General features: G+C 50.6%; 2 protein-coding genes across 22 annotated transcripts; one reads left to right on the top strand and one right to left on the bottom strand.

Annotated features, from left to right (window-relative positions):
- Nucleotides 1–833: 833 nt before the first annotated feature.
- On the bottom strand, nucleotides 834–8,443 carry TPPP2 (tubulin polymerization promoting protein family member 2). 5 transcript variants are annotated; one of them, XM_054449756.2, is made up of 5 exons: nucleotides 8,379–8,443; nucleotides 5,798–5,978; nucleotides 2,255–2,496; nucleotides 1,848–2,001; nucleotides 834–1,118 (listed from the first exon to the last, which is right to left on the bottom strand). In XM_054449756.2, the coding sequence occupies exons 3-5, from the start codon at nucleotides 2,425–2,427 to the stop codon at nucleotides 933–935; spliced, it is 513 nt and encodes a 170-aa protein (XP_054305731.1). In that variant the 5' UTR covers nucleotides 2,428–2,496; nucleotides 5,798–5,978; nucleotides 8,379–8,443; the 3' UTR covers nucleotides 834–932. The 5 variants fall into 5 exon arrangements, with proteins under 5 accessions (XP_054305731.1, XP_054305732.1, XP_054305733.1 ...); XM_054449757.2 differs by having other exon boundaries at nucleotides 5,860–5,978; XM_054449758.2 differs by lacking the exon at nucleotides 5,798–5,978 and having other exon boundaries at nucleotides 8,379–8,397.
- On the top strand, nucleotides 6,830–15,947 carry NDRG2 (NDRG family member 2). Of its 17 annotated transcripts, XM_063651372.1 has the most exons (18): nucleotides 7,129–7,435; nucleotides 8,627–8,692; nucleotides 9,408–9,488; nucleotides 9,793–9,834; nucleotides 10,186–10,291; nucleotides 10,501–10,621; nucleotides 10,804–10,866; nucleotides 11,839–11,899; nucleotides 12,117–12,203; nucleotides 12,739–12,795; nucleotides 12,973–13,076; nucleotides 13,555–13,599; nucleotides 13,901–13,952; nucleotides 14,052–14,088; nucleotides 14,194–14,258; nucleotides 14,476–14,511; nucleotides 14,678–14,729; nucleotides 14,953–15,947. In XM_063651372.1, exons 1-18 carry the CDS (start codon nucleotides 7,352–7,354, stop codon nucleotides 15,117–15,119), a joined length of 1,326 nt encoding a protein of 441 aa, XP_063507442.1. In that variant the 5' UTR covers nucleotides 7,129–7,351; the 3' UTR covers nucleotides 15,120–15,947. The 17 variants fall into 17 exon arrangements, 16 of the variants coding, with proteins under 16 accessions (XP_054305716.2, XP_054305724.1, XP_054305719.1 ...); XM_054449744.2 differs by lacking the exons at nucleotides 7,129–7,435; nucleotides 14,052–14,088 and adding an exon at nucleotides 6,884–7,060 and having other exon boundaries at nucleotides 14,211–14,258; XR_010123671.1 differs by lacking the exon at nucleotides 14,953–15,947 and having other exon boundaries at nucleotides 7,126–7,435; nucleotides 14,211–14,258.
- The last annotated feature ends 2,567 nt before the right edge of the window (nucleotides 15,948–18,514 follow it).

Genomic DNA, 18,514 nt, shown 5'->3' with positions numbered 1-18,514 from the left:
CCTCTGACCAGGCAGGGAATGAGGCAGGCCCAGCTCTAATCGAACATAAATTTCTAAAACCACATCTGAGTATGTAAGATGTAACTATTGGGGGAAACTGGGTGAAGGGCACACGAGACCCCTCTGTACTATTTTTTTGTAACTTCCTGTCAATCCATAATCATTTCAAAATAAAAAGTTAATAACACACATCTGACTCTGTTGTGATTTAATTCCTTTTTCTTCAGTGCACCAGAACTCCTGCTCTTGGAATCCTGGCAGCCTGCCTCATCTAGCCATCTTCCTGAGCTACCCTTAGCAGTCAGGAAGCTCTTCTGTCCCATGTGCACCATGATGGACGTGATGTGGGGTAAAACTTAGTGCTGGGCTGGGTGTTGAAAATAGACTCTCCCCTTACCCCAGCTCTGGAACAAATTTGTAATAGAAGTCAGGCCACCTTAGCTGGCTTCTACTCCTCCACCAAAAAAACCTGAATTGCAACAGATGAGGAAGGTGGAGGGACAGGGAAGAATCTAATATGTGGTATAGTCATAGTCCATCACATGAGGAATTGCTACACCCTTTTGAGGGGTGGGGGTGGAGAGGTGAATATCAGTAATGTGTGAACACAAGTAGCAGATACTTTTACCTCCACATCTGGTTCATCTCTTTACTCCAAATATATTCTTCCACCCTGTTCTTGGAAGCAGCTGTTGAGGAGGAATACCAACTGCTGGCTGGTAGGCATAAGGCTAAGCAGAGTGAAGGGTGTGTGGGTTGAGAACCCACACTCCCGTGCTGCCTCTTCTCCCTCTCTCTACACTAGTAGGCTCATGTGTCCCTCTTAGACAGAGTTTTTGGCTGCTGCACACACAGATGTTTATTGTTTTCCAAGCTCCCTGGTGTCAAACATGCAGGCTCAGGGGGCTAGCAGGCTAAGATGAAGCTCCTCTCTACTTGGTCTTCTTATCATAGGTGCCAGAACCCTTGTAACCACTCACATAGCCTGTGTTGTCAGTCATCTCTTCCCGTCCAGCAATGCCCTTGCCCTTGCCACTCTCATCAAAGCGCTCCTTGTGGGTGCCGGTGTACTTGCTGGTGTCTGTCAAACGGTCCACTGCACCCACTGCTGTTGCTTTCTGCAAGCCAGAGGATGGATTTGAGCCCTCTTCCTTTCCTTACACTGTCATATCCATTCCCCAAAGATGGCCAGAGATACTTAGAACAAGTGCTCGGAGCTCTTGCTCTGCCACTGGCATGGGGTGCTGCTTTCTTAGGGCCCAGATACAGCTGTGGGCAGGAACTCTGGTAAGAGCCATTCACTCATGGGGGAGGAGGAGTGTGGTGTGGGAATGAACGTGGCATGTGCAGAGGGAGGGTGGGTTTTTTTTGTTTCCAGAGGAGTTATTCTGACTAGGCTACTGCCAGAGGACTTCACTCCCAGTCCCTGACCCAATATCCATTGTAGAAAGAGCTTTTAGTTCAGATGGGACAATTAAAAAAGGGAGTAGGTGAGAGGCAGGAGGCCTGAGATTAAACCCTAAATAAGAACTGGAAGAGGAGTGGGCATCAGGTACCAAATCCTCTACACTAATGTCCTCCAAAAGCTACCAAGTCCTAATTGCCTGGCTCAGATACTGGACACTTGGAAGTTAGTCTAAATCTACTATTAAAATAGCCATGGACCTTGGGCAAGTCACTTCCCTTCTCTGGGCCACATTTTCCTGACTTCTGGAATGTCTAGATGATCTCTAAAGTCTGTTTCTGCCCTGTCTCCACAGTCACACAGTTGGCAGGGTTAGGGAGGGTAGACTGGAACAATGGGGATTTAGGGAAGTAGGGTCAAGGGGAAGAAGACTGTCACTCACAGTAGCGCCAGTGGTGGCTGGGTCCTTGCCCTCCATGAGTCCATAAATGTTCTCCAGGACTTCATCTGGACTCTTCCCTTTGAAGCGCTTCTGGCCCAGTTCCTTCACTGCCTCTTTGAACTGTTGAAACGTGATGGTTCGGGCGTTCTTGGCCCTGGTCAGTTAGACAGAAATCCAGAAACTTTGGAGCATGAATGCATTACCTTCCAAAGTCCAACTCTTGCCTCACTCAGATTTGGCCTCTTTTGTCCTATCAGTGAGTGTCTTGAAGACAAAGAATAACACAGCACCAGGTACCCTGTGGTGCTTGGTAGGCCCACTGCAAATGTTCCACCACATGAACCCTTCCGTGGCCAACTACCTCACAGGTTCTTCTCACCCCCACCCCCATATCTTTGGCTCCTCACTTGACTTTGCTGAACACGATGTCCACATCCGTGGAGGTGACTGTCTTGCCATCCATGATGCCACAGTCTTTGCACAGCTTGGAGAAGTTCTTGTTGTTCATTTCAGTGCCACTGCTTGATGATTCTCCAAAGGCAGCAAACCGATGGAATGTTTTCTCTGCCTCTGAAGCCATGGTCAGCTAGAGGTGGGGGAGGGCAGTCGAGGGAGACACTTGGGGGTGAAAGAGGAGGGGGAGGGAGGACTGTGGAGTAATGAGGATGAGTGTTAAGGTAAAATCAGTCAGCAACAGGAACAGCTCCCCTCTTCCCTGTTGCTCTCTCCTCTCTCCCTCCCAGCTCCCATTGCACCTACACAACTACAGCATGAGTCTCCCATTCCCAGCACTGGAGATACCAGTGTGGATCCTACCTACTGAATGATCCTCTCTTTCCCCCACCTCTTTTATGTACCTTAGAGTACCCAGATGGTGGTCTGACCCTTCCCTGCCTTTGTATTTAAGTGCATGCAGATATGTGGGAGCCGGTTGGCTGTGGCAATGAGGAGACAGAGGGAGGAGAGGGAAGATTCTATGACCTCAGCAGTGGTTATGTGACATCACTTCTGGCCCCAGCTACAGCCCTTGCCTTCAAAGGAGGGGGCTTTTGGTCCCCCTACCTTGCATGCCGAATTGAGCAAACTGCCAACTTTCCGACCTTTTCAGATGATCACATTTCCATCATTTCAGCCAAGCTTACCCATCCTCTGGGTCGTAGTTAAATTGCCTTATGCTCTGCCCCACAACAGAAGCTGAGGCGAGCCCAGGGAAGGTGTTTTAGTCTGTTTGGGCTGCTAGAACAAAATATCATACTGGGTGGCTTATAAACAACAGACATTTATTTCTCAGAGTTCTGAAGGCTGAGAAGTCTAAGATCAAGGTGCTGGCAGATTCAGTGTTTGGTGAGGGCTGCTTTCTGGTCTATAGATGGCACCTTCTTGCTGTGTCCTCACATGGTAGAAGGGGTGAATGAGTTCCCTTGGGCCTATTTATAAGGGTATGAATCCCATTCAGAAAGGCTCTGCCCTCATAAAACTTAATCAACCCCCAAAATGCCCCACCTCCTAATACCATGACTTTGGGAGTTAGGATTTTATTTTATTTATTTATGTATTTATTTTGAGACGGAGTCTCGCTGTCTGTTGCCCAGGCTGGAATGCAGTGGCATGATCCTGGGGCACTGCAACGTCCAGTCCCAGGATTCAAGCAACTCTCATGCCTCATCCTCCCCTGTAGCTGGGATTAGCCCAGCCACTATGCCCAGCTAATTTTTGCATTTTTAGTAGAGACGGGGTTTTGCCATGTTGGCCAGGCTGGTTTCAAACTCCTGACCTCAAGTGATCCACCTGCCTCAGCCTCCCAAAGTGCTGGGATTACAGGTGTGACCCACTGCGTCCAGCCGGGAGTTAGGATTTTAATATATGAATTTGCGGACAACATAAACATTCAGACCATAGCAGTTAGTGAAAACGGATTAATGAAAACAGGCTGTCATTTTTTCTAGTCTCCAGGCTCAAGTGTAGCATGGAGAATCCCACTGGCTTTAAAAGGCCAGTCGCGGTAGAAACTTTAAATAGCTTCCAGTGTTGGGCCCAGCAAGCCTTGGAGTGTAACAGATGTGGACAGGTCAGGATAAAACTGGGATAGACTGAGAGTGAGGCTCAGATTCTGAAAATCTTCAGATAAGTTTCTATGCAAGTCAAAGATGTTCCTCAGGGTTTTCTCTCTTTGGCCTTTTCTCTGGTCAGAAGCACTACAGATAGATGAACCTCATGGATCCTAAAACAGAGCAACGAGACTGGTGACTTTCCTCCTTTTCCCATCTAATAATGCCACCACTTTCTATTTTTTTTCTTTGTCTTACAAATCTATGCCTTTCTTTCCATTCCTATTACTTCCACCCTTATTCAAGTTCTTATCATCTCATAGTTGGATGACTACTCTGGCTTCTTCACTCTCACCCACCCATAATCCATCTCTATTGCCTCCTCCCCATCAGATTAATTTTCACAAAACAGTGTTTTTTATTACTCCTGCTCAAGAATATTCTATGGCTCAAGTTATACTATAGCTTCTCATTGCTAAATCTTTTTGCTTAGCATTCAAGGACCTATACAATTAACTAGGCCCCAATCTACCCTACCAAACATCACCCACCTCTCATCAACATTATTCTTGGGCAGGGCACAGTGGCTAGTGCCTATAATTCCAGCACTTTGGGAGGCCAACAAAGTGAGACCTTGTCTCTAAATAAATAAATAATAATAAAAAAATTAGTTGGGAGTGGTGGCATGCACCTGTAGTCCCAGCTACTCAGGAGGCTGAAGTGGGAGGATTGCTTGAGCCCCGGAGTTTGGGGCTGCAGTGAACTAGGATTGTGTCAGCGCACTCCCACCTGGCTGACAGAGTGAGACCCCATCTCAAAAACAAAACAAAAAATCCCCAAGAAACAAAAAACCTAAGAACCAGATTATTCTTCAGCTGGGGTCATATGGCCTCATTGCTATACACTTGACAGGCTACTTGGTAGCGGAAGGAGCATAGTACCTGGAGTGGAATGGATCTGGGTGGGGAAATGAATCCTAGATATGTCGTTTACTAGCTGAGTGGACTTGGGAAAGTCACTAAACATTTCTGAGTTTCAATTTTCTCATCTGTACAGTGGAGACAATAACACTAACCTTAAGGTATTAGGGGATAATATATGGGAAGCTACTATTCAGTTTCAAAGGGCCCTAGAATCTCTATGTATAAAGAGTGAGTGTGAACTGAGTAAATAATATGCCTTGCATGTGTAGGTATTACTGCATTTACAGATGTTGTGACAGAAACTTACTTCAAAGTATTGATGAATTCATAGTTTGTATTTTCTCCATCGGGGATACTAAAACTATTATGTGGGGTTGGAAATCTCTGATCTCCCACTTGAGAAGGGTGGGAAACTACCGCTACAGGACTTACTGTCCAAATGATTGATCTTAAATATAACTTGTCCCGTGTTTGTACCTTCTCTTGACAAATGTCAAAATGTCATTTCTCATCACAAATGTCTAGAGAGGGTGTGACCAGACGCACACTTTGAATTTCATCTACACAGTGGCTTGCACATAACAGATACTTAAAACTGTTGCTTACTTGAAGGTATAGTGTGAAGCTGCTCTGGCCAAAGGGAAAGAGTTTAGAGAGAGATTGTCCTTGCAACACTTACACCTTGGCTGGGCTGGGAACTGCCCTGACATGGAAGAACCGTATCTTAGGGTAGAACCGGCCTTACTTCTGCCTGCAGCAGGCTGGGTGGGACCCCAAGGTCTAGGAAGCCAATGGATGTCAGTGGAAATTTCCCATCTCCTGCCTTCCCTGCGCCCCTGCGTAGGCCCCTTATCAGGTTCCCCCTGAGTCATCCTGACCCAGAGACGAATTTAGATGCTGGAACCTTCAGGTCCTTCCCTCCCCCACTCCAAGTAAGACTACTTTTGACAAAGAAAATCCTGCAGGCAAAAGTTCTCACTCGAGGCTCTCCCTCTCCCCAGGTTCCTCTGGTGCTGATGAGATCTCTCCCGTCTTGCGCACCTTTGGCTGTGACCCTTATTCCAGCAGGCTTTTCCTTGTCCAGGAGAGTGTTAAACTGGCATCCAGAGGGAAGAGGGGACTAGGAGAGGAGCCAGGGTGCCCAGCTTCCGTGCCAGTTTCTGGGGAAAAAGTTATAAAGGGAGTGGGAGAAAGGAACAGAAGAAAAGTTGGGTGCTCCAAATTGGGGGATGTAGGGGGAGCTCCTTAGATTTGGGGTTGTTGAAGGCTGGGTTTTAGCCCGACCAGTTCTCCTACTGTGGGTCACCTCCTCCCTCTTGGCCTCTTCTTCTTTCCAGTAGACCCTGCCAAGTGGGGATGAAAGGAGCATTGATGTTCCTTGGGTGGGAGGGGTATTGCGGGTGGTGAGGGTGGTGGGGGGATGGTGGTTCCCAGGCAGGAGGGGGCAGGGAAACTTGGGGGTCTTGGGGGGGGCAGTCGGTGCTGGTGTTGCAGTTGGCAGCTCAAGTTCCATTGGCCATTGTTCCTGACTGGCCTGGCGCCCAGCCCCCGAAATGGCAACTGAGGAACCAGCCTGAAGGGGGTTGCGGTGGATATGATCCTGGGATGGGGGGAGCTACAAGGGGGGCAGGTGGGGAGAAATTCAGTCAGGTTTCCCTTTGCCTAAACAACTTCGAATTCCCTTAAGCCACATTGTCTAATCAACTATCTCATTCCAGGGAGCCTTCCTCTGAGGGGCACAAGGAGAGCTCATTCCAGGGTGTGTGTGTGTGTGTGTGTGTGTGAAGTCTACAGTGGCAAACCTACTCAGGCACCGAGAGGGACGCGGCAGACCCTGAGACCATCGCCTGGGCATTGCGATTCAGCGGGTCTGAGCTGGTCTCCTTTTCTGGGCCGGACTGGGAGGGGTTAGCGGCGAAGCCACAGGGTCTCTTGGGTCCCAGCCCGGGACACTGCGTCCTCCCCAAGCCCCTACTCCACCCCCGCAGGGTTAACTCCGCCCCTGCGCCTGTTTACCCAGGAGTCAGAGCCTCTGGGGGTCCCCGGCCCCTCCCCCGCGCCCCTTGAGGCATTGACCCCAGAGTCCCTGTTGGCCATCCTCTCCCCACCCCCCGCCCGCCCGCGATCGCCCTCTATTTATAGCGGCCCCCCGCATTCCCCGCCCCCACCTCCCCGCCTTGTTGTCCAACTTCTCTCGGAGCAGCCGGAGAGCAGGCGTCCGGACGCAGCAAAGAGAGGAGAGGTACCAGGACTCTGGGCACCAAGGAGTCGAAACTCCTGCGCCCTCGACGTTCCCCCGTGCCCCCTTTCGGCGCCGGCACACCTGCCCTTGCCAGCCGGCGAGACCCCCGCCTCCTCAGCGGCGGTCCCGCCCACCTTCTCCTTTCTTAATCTAGTTCTCTGTGTTCGGGCGGGGGGAGTCGAACTCGTGGGGTGTCAGTTTCCCGGGTTCGTCTCCCCACTACCGGTTCCCACCACTGAGTCTGGGGGCGAAGGAAGGAGCCAGAGTGCGAATTGCAGATCCAGGTCGTGGATGGGGGCGGTGCTGAGGGCAGCCGAGGGATCCCCGCACTCCCCACACCGCCCCAATGCGGGGAGGGGGTGGTGGAATGTTTTGGTGAGCGCGAGCGGAGCCTGGAGGCGTCCAGCCGTCCGCCCCTCGCCCCTCGGCCCCAGCACAACCCCTTCCTGAGCGGCAGTTTGGGCGGGGTGAAAGGGGGGGCGTGTTTACTGGGGGTCTGGGGCGGGTCTGCGGGGAGCCTAGCGCCCGTGGGCGGGCTGGGGCGGGCCGGGGGCGGGTCTGCGGGAAGCCCGAGCCGGGGCGGGCCCGAGTCAAAGGCAAGTGAAGGTGGAAGCGGCCGCGGCGGCAGCAGGTAGGGGGAGGGGCAGGCGAGGGGCCGTAGGGCCTGGAAGGCGCCAGCCGGGCCGGTGGGCGGTGTGATTGATCCCCGTCCCCTGGAGCTGGAGGCTCGGGGGAAAGGGCCAGCACGGAGGGGGCGCTCGGTTGCTGCGCACAAAGGCTGAGGCTCCCAGAGCGGCAGGGCGTGTTTGGGGTGCGCGCGAGGTTGTGTGCAAGGTCCGGGGCGCTTGGCACCGGCCACGCAAGGGTGTCAGTCTCCACGCGGACGGGCTGCGTAGGGACTCGTAGGGACGGGTTCCGGGTGCTGGGCCCGGCCGGTCTCCTCTGTCCTACCCATCCCTTCCCGATGGCGCTTGCCTTCGCGGGCCGTCGGGGGAGAACGGGAGAAGATTGTGGGACCGCCCTCCTCTCCCTTTCTCCACTCGTGGGACCTACACGGAGACTGGGTAGAGGAGAGAAGCGACGGCACCAAGCTTTGTGTTTGTTTTTAAATTGTGGAGGGAAACAACCATGCTCTGCTACCCTCCTCTTACTGGAGAGCTGTCAAAAATTTTGGGGATCCCCTATTCCCCCGCGTTTAGTCCCCCTGCAGATAGAAAATTGAGGCCAAATGTAGTAACTAACTGGGGCAAGGTCACACTGGGAGTGGCAGAGCCGGGATTCGAATCCGGAGGTTCTGACAGGGCCGCCACCCTCTTACCTCCACATCAGCACCTCCTTCTCTCCTCCGCGCAGCCTGCACTGATGCTCCTGTAGCCTATATTGATTCCGGCTCGAGCCTAGAGAGGACGTGTTCTCTGGACTCAGGGGTAGACAGACACTGGGGAGGGTTAGTGACCCGGGGAGGTTGATGACCCTGGGAGTCTGGGTTTTGGCTGAGGCTTTCCGTCCCTAAAAGACCCCAGGTCTGTCTCCCATGTCATTCACCTTGTTGCTGTGTTTTCTCAGACCCCAGAGTCAGAAGGCGTGAGAACCCTGACCCCTAACCCACTGCATCCAGCCAATAGGAGCCCAGTAAGTGACCCCACCCCGCAGGCTGCAGGCTCCTTCCTGTGCAGGTCTGTCCAGGTGCTCTGCTCCTCACCCGCTAATGGTGAACTTGCGGAGTTTATTCAGAGTTGGGAGGAAGAGTCTTGGGAGGAAGAGAGGCACTGGGTTGGTTGGACAGATGTCCCTTTTATGTTGTTTTCCCCACCTGCCCCATTGGTCACGTTGCTTTGGTCATTTTTAGCCCCCTTTCCTTTGAGCTGCCGACTTTGGGGCTTTAATTGAAGGTCGTGGTCAATTGTGAACTCTCACAATCCTGTCTTTTGGTACCCTGTCCTTTAGAATACTCAGTCACTGAGCTACGGGTTTCACTCCCTACCTGAGAGTGTGGGGTGGCCCCTAAATATAGCCTGGGAAATCTGAGCTACACTTCTGCCCCACCCTGGTATTTTGGTTCAGGGCAGAGGAGGGAGGGGGTCTGGAGGTGTGGGTGTTGAGGGTGGCAGTGGGGATGGTGAGTATCAAGAGAAGGGGTGTCCTGATTCCTCTTCCCAAGCTTCCACCAATCAGCCTGGAAACGGAGCTGGGGGCAGGAAAGGCCCTCTGCGTGTTCTAGAGTAGTCTTCAACCCCTGGGTCCCTCTGTTCCCTGCATCTTCCTGTGCTGAGAGAGAAAGCCTGGTGTTTGAGGAGATGTGGGGATGTAGAGACAACTTCCCAGTCTCATTTCCTCATCCTGCCAGGCCACCATGGCGGAGCTGCAGGAGGTGCAGATCACAGAGGAGAAGCCACTGTTGCCAGGACAGACGCCTGAGGCGGCCAAGGTTATTAGAGACCGTTTGACTCCCATGCCCAAATTCCAGACCTCAAAGCATCCCCCTTGCCTTCTAACTTCCCAAGCCTACTGATCTTATTCTAACTCTCTCCCCATACACTATAATTGGGAGTCAGGCCCTTGTCTTGTCACTACACTAACCTTCATCCTTTCCATGTCTCTCTTTGTCAATCTCTTTCTGTCTTTGGTCTCTGTTGGTCTGTCTTTACTTGCTTCTCTTTGTCTGTCTGTCTCTCCATCTGGGATGCCACATGGTCGTGTGTTTCTGTGTGAATCCGTGTGTGTCTCTCCAGGAGGCTGAGTTAGCTGCCCGAATCCTCCTTGACCAGGGACAGGTAACAGTGTGGGGGCGGTTCCAAGGTGGGAGGAGGGGCTCTCCTCTTCCCCAGTAGAAGGATGGCCTCTGCTTGGCCCTCTCTTCTCTCTTTGCTTTCTTTCCTTCTATTCTAGTCCTTTCCCTTCCTTATCTCTCTCCTCTCCTTCCTTCCCCTTCTCTTCTCTCTCTAATCTTCATTATTCTTTCTTATCCTCAAACTCATCTTCCAGTATCATGTTTTCCTCAATTCTTGCTGATCCTGTTTTTAATTCTTTGTTCCCTTTTCCCCTTTGCCCACCCACTCCCAGCTCCCTGACCTTGGTGTTGCTCCTTTTCTGAGCCTAGCTCTTGGTGCCCTGTTTTCCTGCAGACTCACTCTGTGGAGACACCATATGGCTCTGTCACTTTCACTGTCTATGGCACCCCCAAACCCAAACGCCCAGCGATCCTTACCTACCACGATGTGGGACTCAACTGTAAGGACCTTCATTCGTCTCCCACTCCTGTCTGGGTAGAGGCTGTGGGGGAAGGGTAGAAATGAAACCCAGAGGGAGGGGAGGGATCAGAGTGGGAAGGAGAAGTTCTCTCCTAGTCTGACTGTGGCATGAAAGGAAGGGTGAGTTCTGACTGGGGGACACGTGTCCCTGTCTGATTCTATTGTTAAGGTGATGTGGGTTCTCTTTAGATAAATCTTGCTTCCAGCCACTGTTTCAGTTTGAGGACATGCAGGAAATCATTCAGAACTTCGTGCGGGTTCATGTGGATGCCCCTGGAATGGAAGAGGGAGCCCCTGTGTTCCCTTTGGGGTAAGAGTTAGGTCATTACCACTTCACCAGACTGTGAGGAACAGGACAGGTGCGGGAAAGGTTCGACTGGGGAGGAGGAAAGGGACGGCAGTGGTGATTCTGGGAGAGAATGAGTAGGACATCCTGAGGTGGGGGGTGTGAGGGCAGGTTGGTATCTTCCTTAACATGCCTCTCTTTTCCAGATATCAGTACCCATCTCTGGACCAGCTTGCAGACATGATCCCTTGCGTCCTGCAGTACCTAAAGTGAGAGGCCTGGGAACCCCCCCAAACCAGAGTTCTCTTTCCAGCACAAGGAGACCCTTAGAACTTCCAGGTTCACCATGGTTCCTGAGCCAGTTTCAGCTTCTGAACTCAATATATCTTCTTCCTTCATGCTCCCACCTTGATTATTGAGAAAAGGTGGTGGGTTTGGAAAATTGGCCAGAGTCAGCAGAGTAGCCCTAATGGATGGAGGGAAGGAAAAGGGTCTATGCTTGGCCCTGCCTCAGGCTAAGGAGGGCCTTCTCTGATCAGAAAGTCAGGGAGGAATAAAACGGGGTGACATAATCCCTGAGGAACCAGATAGACCTGTCTCTTTCTCTCCCACTCCCCTCTCCTTCATGTCCACACCTGGTGGATGGGGAGCTCTGTGGGTGAGAGAGAGTAGGGGAAGGAAGAGAACACCAGACCAAGTGTCTTTGGTATTCAGAGGGAGGTGCTGACCCCTGGGTGCTGTTCTTAGCTAAGCTTCTCCTAGGCACCAGGGCTCAGCAGCTCTGGTTCACCACTTTGCCGCTCTTTTCCTCATTCTCCCCATTGTTCACTAAAGTTGTGTCTGTTTTCACATTTGCTTTAAGTTCCATTCTTCCCGTTCCTCTAGAGGAACCAGGAACTAAAGCAGAACAAGTTGAACTGGCTCTTGAAAATTGAGAATGGACAAAGAGCTATCTATATAGGAAAACAGTGTGTTGATTGGCTGGTGGATGGGTGTTTGTTTTTAAGACACTAGCTCTCCGGCAGAAAGCTGGGGATAGACTTCAGGGATCTACCCTGACTACCCGTGCCAACCTTTGGCTCCTTGGGCCTTTCTTTTTCGCATCCTCCAAAGAAAGGTCCATGTCTGCCTTTCTTTGTGCCCAGGGACTCAGGAGGGAGGGTGAAGAGTTTGAAGAGATGGGCTGTGGCAGGTTTTGGACAGCAGAGCCCATGAGGCATATATTTCTTTCCCTTTCACAGTTTCTCTACAATAATTGGAGTTGGTGTTGGAGCTGGAGCCTACATCCTGGCGAGATATGCTGTAAGAAATAAAAAGCCCAGATGAGGGAAAGGAGGGTCCAGATTGATTAGAATACTGTTTATTAGTGCTGTTTGGGGGAGGAAGTGGGCACTAGGTGGGGAGTCGGGCACTAGGTGGGGAGTCAGGCCCTGTGGGAGTCCAGGAGTGGGTAGAACTTAGCGGGGAGGGGATAAGGCCATGCCCTGTTTCTCATTTCCTTCTTTCTGCTGTTCCTTAGCTTAACCACCCGGACACTGTTGAAGGTCTTGTCCTCATCAACATCGATCCCAATGCCAAGGGTTGGATGGATTGGGCAGCCCACAAGGTTTGGAGGGGCGTGTGTGCTGAGACCTAGGGTTAGGGATCCCCTCGTATGGATCCAGTTAGGCTGTCTACCAGAGCCTAACTGGATGGACTCCGAACTTCAAGGAGGGAGTAAAGGGGCAGGAAAGTGAAGCTGTCACTTTGCCTGAGTCTCTTATAATATCCTGAATTTTCCTTTTTTCTTTTTTCTTTTTCTTTCTTTTTTTTTTTTTTTTTCTTGAGATGGTGTCTCACTCTGTTGCCAAGGCTGGAGTGCGGTGGCTTGATCTTGGCTCACTGCAACCTCCGCCTCCCGGGTTCAAGTGATTCTCCTGCCTCAGCCTCCCAAATAGCTGGGATTACAGGTGCCCACCACCACGCCCAGCTAATATTTGTATTATTAGTAGAGATGGGGTTTCACCATCTTGGCCAGGGTGGTCTTGAACTCCTGACCTTGTGATCCACCCGCCTCGGCCTCCCAAAGCGCTGGGATTACAGACGTGAGCCACTGTGCCCGGCCAGTATCCTGAACTTTCTCACCTGCCTTCTCCTCCTAGCTAACGGGCCTCACCTCTTCCATTCCGGAGATGATCCTTGGACATCTTTTCAGCCAGGTAAGTGGGTGTAGGAGATGTAGAAGAGTCAAGGGGAGCAGCAGGGAACTTGAATGCTTGGGCTAACTTCCTTAGCTGGGACAGGATTTGGGGAAGGAAGAAGGCTTACCTCTTTTCCTCCAGTAATTGTTGTTTTCTCTTTCCATCCCTAATTTTTCTCCTTGTTCTCTCCTTCAGGAAGAGCTCTCTGGAAATTCTGAGTTGATACAAAAGTACAGAAATATCATTACACATGCACCCAACCTGGATAACATTGAATTGTACTGGAACAGCTACAACAAGTGGGTGGGCTGTGTGTGTATGCATGTGAGAGAAATGCAGAAGCAGTAATTGGGCATCATGGGGAGGCACAAAGGAGGAGAGGGAAGTCCGGGTAGTGTGCAATGTGCAAGGAATGCAGCATTTAGTGTGCAATGGGGGCAGCTTCAGGACAGAGCCGGTGGGAAGGATTGCAAGGGGCTGTCCCCCTTCTCTTGTTTACTTCCTTTAGATTATTGGACTCTCAGAAGTAAGATGATCTTGTGTCCTGTGTCCTTCCTCTCCTTTTGCTGCCCTCTGACCAGGGATCTAGGGCACAAGTGACTATAGGGGCTGTGCTTGGGGCCTGCCTGCCACCTTCTCCTTTGGTTTCCACCTTTAATAACCAAGATTTGACTGTAATTTTTGGGACAAAGATAGTTCCATCATGGGGGAGATAGCTTATATCTGGTTAGATAGCATTGCCCACCTAAAATTCCTACTCTTTTAACCCCTTTCTAGCCGCCGAGACCTGAACTTTGAGCGTGGAGGTGATATCACCCTCAAGTAAGACTTTAAGAGATAATGCATTGCCCGTCTCCCTGGATCTTCCCTAGGAGCTTGTATCCCTTAGAAGAAGGAGAATCTTTTGCCAGGGAACTTCCTTGTCATGTCCCACCCCATCCTATTTGGTAAATCATTTCCCTCTAGGTCTTTCCCCTTTGAATCCTCTTGGTGGCATCAGCAGGGAGACACAGAAGCGTCTTTCCTCTTTGGAGCCAGACATTTTTCCAGCTGCACTCTTAGGCAGAGGCCAGTGAGGGAGTGCCAGGGGCTCACTGCCTTCTCCCCAACACTGTGTCTTTAGGTGTCCTGTGATGCTGGTGGTAGGAGACCAAGCACCTCATGAAGATGCAGTGGTTAGTAGGGAATTTTGGGGTGAGTGAGGGAGGAGGGTTGGGGTCCTAGAGTGGTGGCCAGAAGAGTATCTTGCCAAGGGGATGTCCTGTTTGGCACAGGGAGATCAACTTTGGGGCACTAAGAATTTGATTCCTGGTAAGGAGGAACTGGGTAGGGAGCTGATAGAAAAGGGACTGGGGTCTGGGTTCCTGGGTCCCTTATGGGGGACGGGTCACAGTGGGCGTGACCTTATTCATTCAGCCTCCTGCTTACTCCAGGTGGAATGTAACTCAAAACTGGACCCCACCCAGACCTCGTTCCTCAAGGTCAGTAACCTGTTCCTGGGCCCCTGTCCACAGTCTTATATCCTCTCTAGATGCAGCTGCTAAGCCTCCAGGGCCCTGCATGGGAGCAAATGGGGTGAACGAAGAACAAAACAAAGGGGCTAGAGTGAAGAAGCTAGGGAAGAGAAACCCTTTCCACCTCTCCGCATGGCTCATTTATGTATGTTTCACTTTTTCTGGGTGGCGCTCTACTGAACAGATGGCTGACTCCGGAGGTCAGCCCCAGCTGACTCAGGTGAGTACCCCTGCCGTCCATGGGATGGGGAAGTGACATAGGATACTGGTGGCACTGGGCTCTGCCCTTTGCCACACATCCCGTCCCCACAATGCTGCAGCCTCAGGCTCCAGCTCTGCCTCTAACCTCATCTCACTGTCTCCCTCGCCTCTTCTTACTTCCGCAGCCAGGCAAGCTGACCGAGGCCTTCAAGTACTTCCTGCAAGGCATGGGCTACAGTGAGTATGGGGACAAGAGCTTGCTGCACTAGAGGAGAGATAGGCACTGACGGGGTGGAAGCATTTTAGGTGAATGCCTGGACTCACCACTATCTGCCCAATTGAGATCATTGATCCCCTGGCTTAGTTATAACTAGTCATAATCGAAGGACCACAGCCTGAGTCGCCAGCCCCCCTTCCCCACTTTCTCTCTGACTGCTCGTGCATCCTGCTCTCTCCACAGTGGCCTCATCCTGCATGACTCGCCTGTCCCGGTCTCGTACAGCCTCTCTGACCAGTGCAGCATCCGTTGATGGCAACCGGTCCCGCTCTCGCACCCTGTCCCAGAGCAGCGAGTCTGGAACTCTTTCTTCGGGGCCCCCGGGGCACACCATGGAGGTCTCCTGTTGAATGACCCTTGTTGCCCTAGTGCGGGACCCAGCCCTCACCTCCCCCAGAACTAACCTGGGAGGTGCTGAAGGGACATTGGGCCACAGTAAGCAAGGGAAAAAGGGCAGATCATGTGGGGAGATGACCTTGATCTTTGATTGCTACCCTAACCTTGACCTTTAACCTGTGATTCCCCCCAGCTCCTGGAAGAGATGTCCTAATATCTCTTAGGGACCCAGACCCCTAAATTCTCCTCCTCCCCCATTTTGGTGTTAAGGTGGAGAGGGCATATGCATCCTCTGTCCTGATCTAGGTGTCTATAGCTGAGGGGTAAGAGGTTGTTGTAGTTGTCCTGGTGCCTCCATCAGACTCTCCCTACTTATCCCATATTTGCAAGGGGAGGGGATTTGGGGCTGGGGCTCCATTCACCAAAGCTGATATGGCTTCTTAATAACCCTTTAGGACTCTGAAGGGTATGGACCTATGTGAATGTGTGTCAGGGGGAGACTTGCTGGTGGGTTAGTGGTCCTCAGGATGTGATAGAAACATCCAGTGTAAAAAGGAAGTTGGAATGGGAGTTGGCGGGCAATGAACGAGTGTCGGGGAAGGATTGGTGCTGGGGCAACAGGAAGGGGCCTGGGGCCATTCGGCTGCACTAACTTTGGTAGCTCTCAGTGTGCATCTAGAGTGGGACTGGGGAGGGAGCTAAGCTTGGGCTGGGCTGCTTGGGGCTTGGCATAGGGGTGGAAAGGGCTACCCTGGGGCTCTGACCACACAGTATTATGTGTGGAGGGTGCCCTCCTGTCTCCCACAACTTCTGCTATAACAATAAACTGTAGAGGAATCTGAGTACCGTTATTATTCTTTGTCTAGGTATGCCTGCATCATGCTCCTCTTCCTATCTTCTCCCTGTCCACGTCTCATATTCTCTTCTCAAAGTGATATAAACCCTGGGAGAGGGCCTTTGTGGCATAGGCACTTCACAAAATATGACCACATAGAAACTGGCTCTTTTCCAATACAATGGTGTTGCCTTGATATTGATAGTATTTTTAAGCCTGGGAGAGAGGAACCATTTAGATCTTAGGAGACTTCTTATCAACTATGGGTAACTGAGAAAGGCCACAGGATTTCAAAGATACCACCACCATCACCACCTTCAAGAAAGAATTGAAGAGGCTGGGCAAGGTGGCTCGCATCTGTGATCCCAACACACTTGGGAGGCTGAGGTGGGCAGAACACTTGAGCTCAGAAGTTTGTGACCAGCCTGGGAAACATGGTGAAAACCCGTCTCTACAAAAAATACAAAAATTAGCTGGGCTTGATGGTGCACACCTGTAGTCCCAGCTACTTGGGAGGCTGAGGTGGGAGGATCACTTGAGCCCAGGAGGTGGAGGTTGCAGTGAGCCACGGTCACACCACTGCACTCCAGCCTGGGTGACAGAGTGAGACTCCATCTCAAAAAAAAAAAAAAAAAAAAAAAAATTGAAGAGGGCTGATGACAGAAGTGCCCAAGGATATCTTGAGACCCACCTTCCTGTAGGATCCTCCCTAGGGGGTCACCTAGATTCCATTTTGGATGTTTTAGTGCAATCAGTAGACCAGGGTGCATGAACTTAACTGTAAGGGTTGGGCTGCTCATAGTTCATTCTGATCTGAAGACTCTTTCAGGAGGGGTACAGCAAAAAGGATTTCTCTTGAGAATTCCTCTTCCCTCATGGAATCCAAGGGATCTGGGAGCTAGTTAAGTCTATGTTTGTGGTTTATTAAGAAGCTTTTTAACAACTATGAACAATCAAGAGGAATTCTTATTTTGCAGCTGTTGCAGGCTGATTCTTAAGGTCTTGAGGCACAAGAAGTAAAAATGAGGAGGCACCTTGTAGCACTATTGGCAACACTACTGTGATGGAATATTACTAGATTGCTTTACAGAAACTCCACAGGCAATTATACCCTTTCGTCAATGAAACTGAGCTGAGGACTAATGCACTTGATGTCTGGTGCTGACACACTGATTGACATGGAAATAGGATATGGAATATGCCCTTGATTCTTGAGCATTTCATCACTCTCCTTCATAGAACTGGGTCTATTTTAAATGTGGTAGGCCAGGGTCAGAAGGGGAAGCGGAGGTATTGGGTAACAAACAGGGTTATGGAGCTCGCTATTGGATGGTGAGGGTGTTGGGTGACCACACGCAGGGCAGGCAGCAGAGTGCGAAGCACCACACTGAAGAAAAGAAGCGGCATAATTGGAATCATTGGGGACCAACTACCTTCTCGGAAAAACACAAGGAAAAGGCAAAAAACTATAACCAGCATCAATCTTTACTGGCAATAGCTGCTCTTGTGTATTATGGATGGGAAGGCAAGTCTTTTCTGCATATCTGCCTACATAGATAACACTGTCAGCAGGGCAATCTCTAGAAATGGGAGCACATTACATGTATGTGTACATAGGTGAGTGTGCGCATACACATCTATCATGTAGGTGGGTGTGTCAAATGGATGATGACTGTGTCTTTCCTGTAGATGTCTCTGCATAAGAAATCTGAGTTTGGTAGAGAGAAAGATGCCCTCTGCTGGGAGCTAGTTGTGGGGTGGCGGTTTTGTCCTTGACTGACCTCCCTACTCTGTTGGAGAGTGACGAAAAGCTCAAGAATCAAGAGCATATTCCATGTCCCATTTCCATGTCAATCAGCTAAACATTCTAGTTTAGCCCATGGGGACACAGTGCCCCCTTGTGGTTGACATGGTTCTTAATAACTTTCCCCAGTTCCCAGGTCCCTTGGTGTTTCCTCGGTCTTACAGCTCCATTGTGCTTTGTGGTTCTGTGTAGTAGCTCTATAGGAAGGAGGTCCTAATATCATGGTTGGCCACTGATCTTGACCATTTTCAAGATTTTCAAGATTTTCAAGATCAGAGCTGGTCTCCTCTCAGAGGAGAGGAGAGGTGATTTTACAGAAGCAGAACCACAGACTCCCTACTTTTTGTCTCTGCTTCAGGTTTAGGACTCCTGTTTCTCTCTTCCCCTTATTGTCAAGGAACGTGAGTATTTCCCAGACTTTAGGGACAAAATCCCAAGATAGCTAAGAGAAGATTCAATGGGAAAGAGAGTAAAATAAGAACAGAGTGAAAAGAGCCTTATGGTTTCAGCTTGAAAATTCTGGATTTCACGAAGAGATTTTAAAGGGTGAGTCTCTGATGGTACACAAAAAACAATGAACCTGCAGTAGGAGGAATGGATGTTAGCCATTAGAGAGTATATGAATGGTAAGGGAAAATACTGGAGTGGGAGACACCACCTTCCTTCCTTCCTCTTTCTTTCTCTTTCTTTCTTTCTTTCTTTCTTTCTTCTTTCTTTCTTTCTTTCTCTTTCTTTCTTCTCTTTTTTCTTCTTTCTTTCCTTCTTCTTTC

This window comes from Pongo pygmaeus, chromosome 15 (assembly GCF_028885625.2).
Source record: "Pongo pygmaeus isolate AG05252 chromosome 15, NHGRI_mPonPyg2-v2.0_pri, whole genome shotgun sequence".
In the NCBI taxonomy this organism is placed as follows: Eukaryota; Metazoa; Chordata; class Mammalia; order Primates; family Hominidae; genus Pongo; species Pongo pygmaeus.
This window is presented reverse-complemented; position numbering and strand designations above follow the sequence as displayed.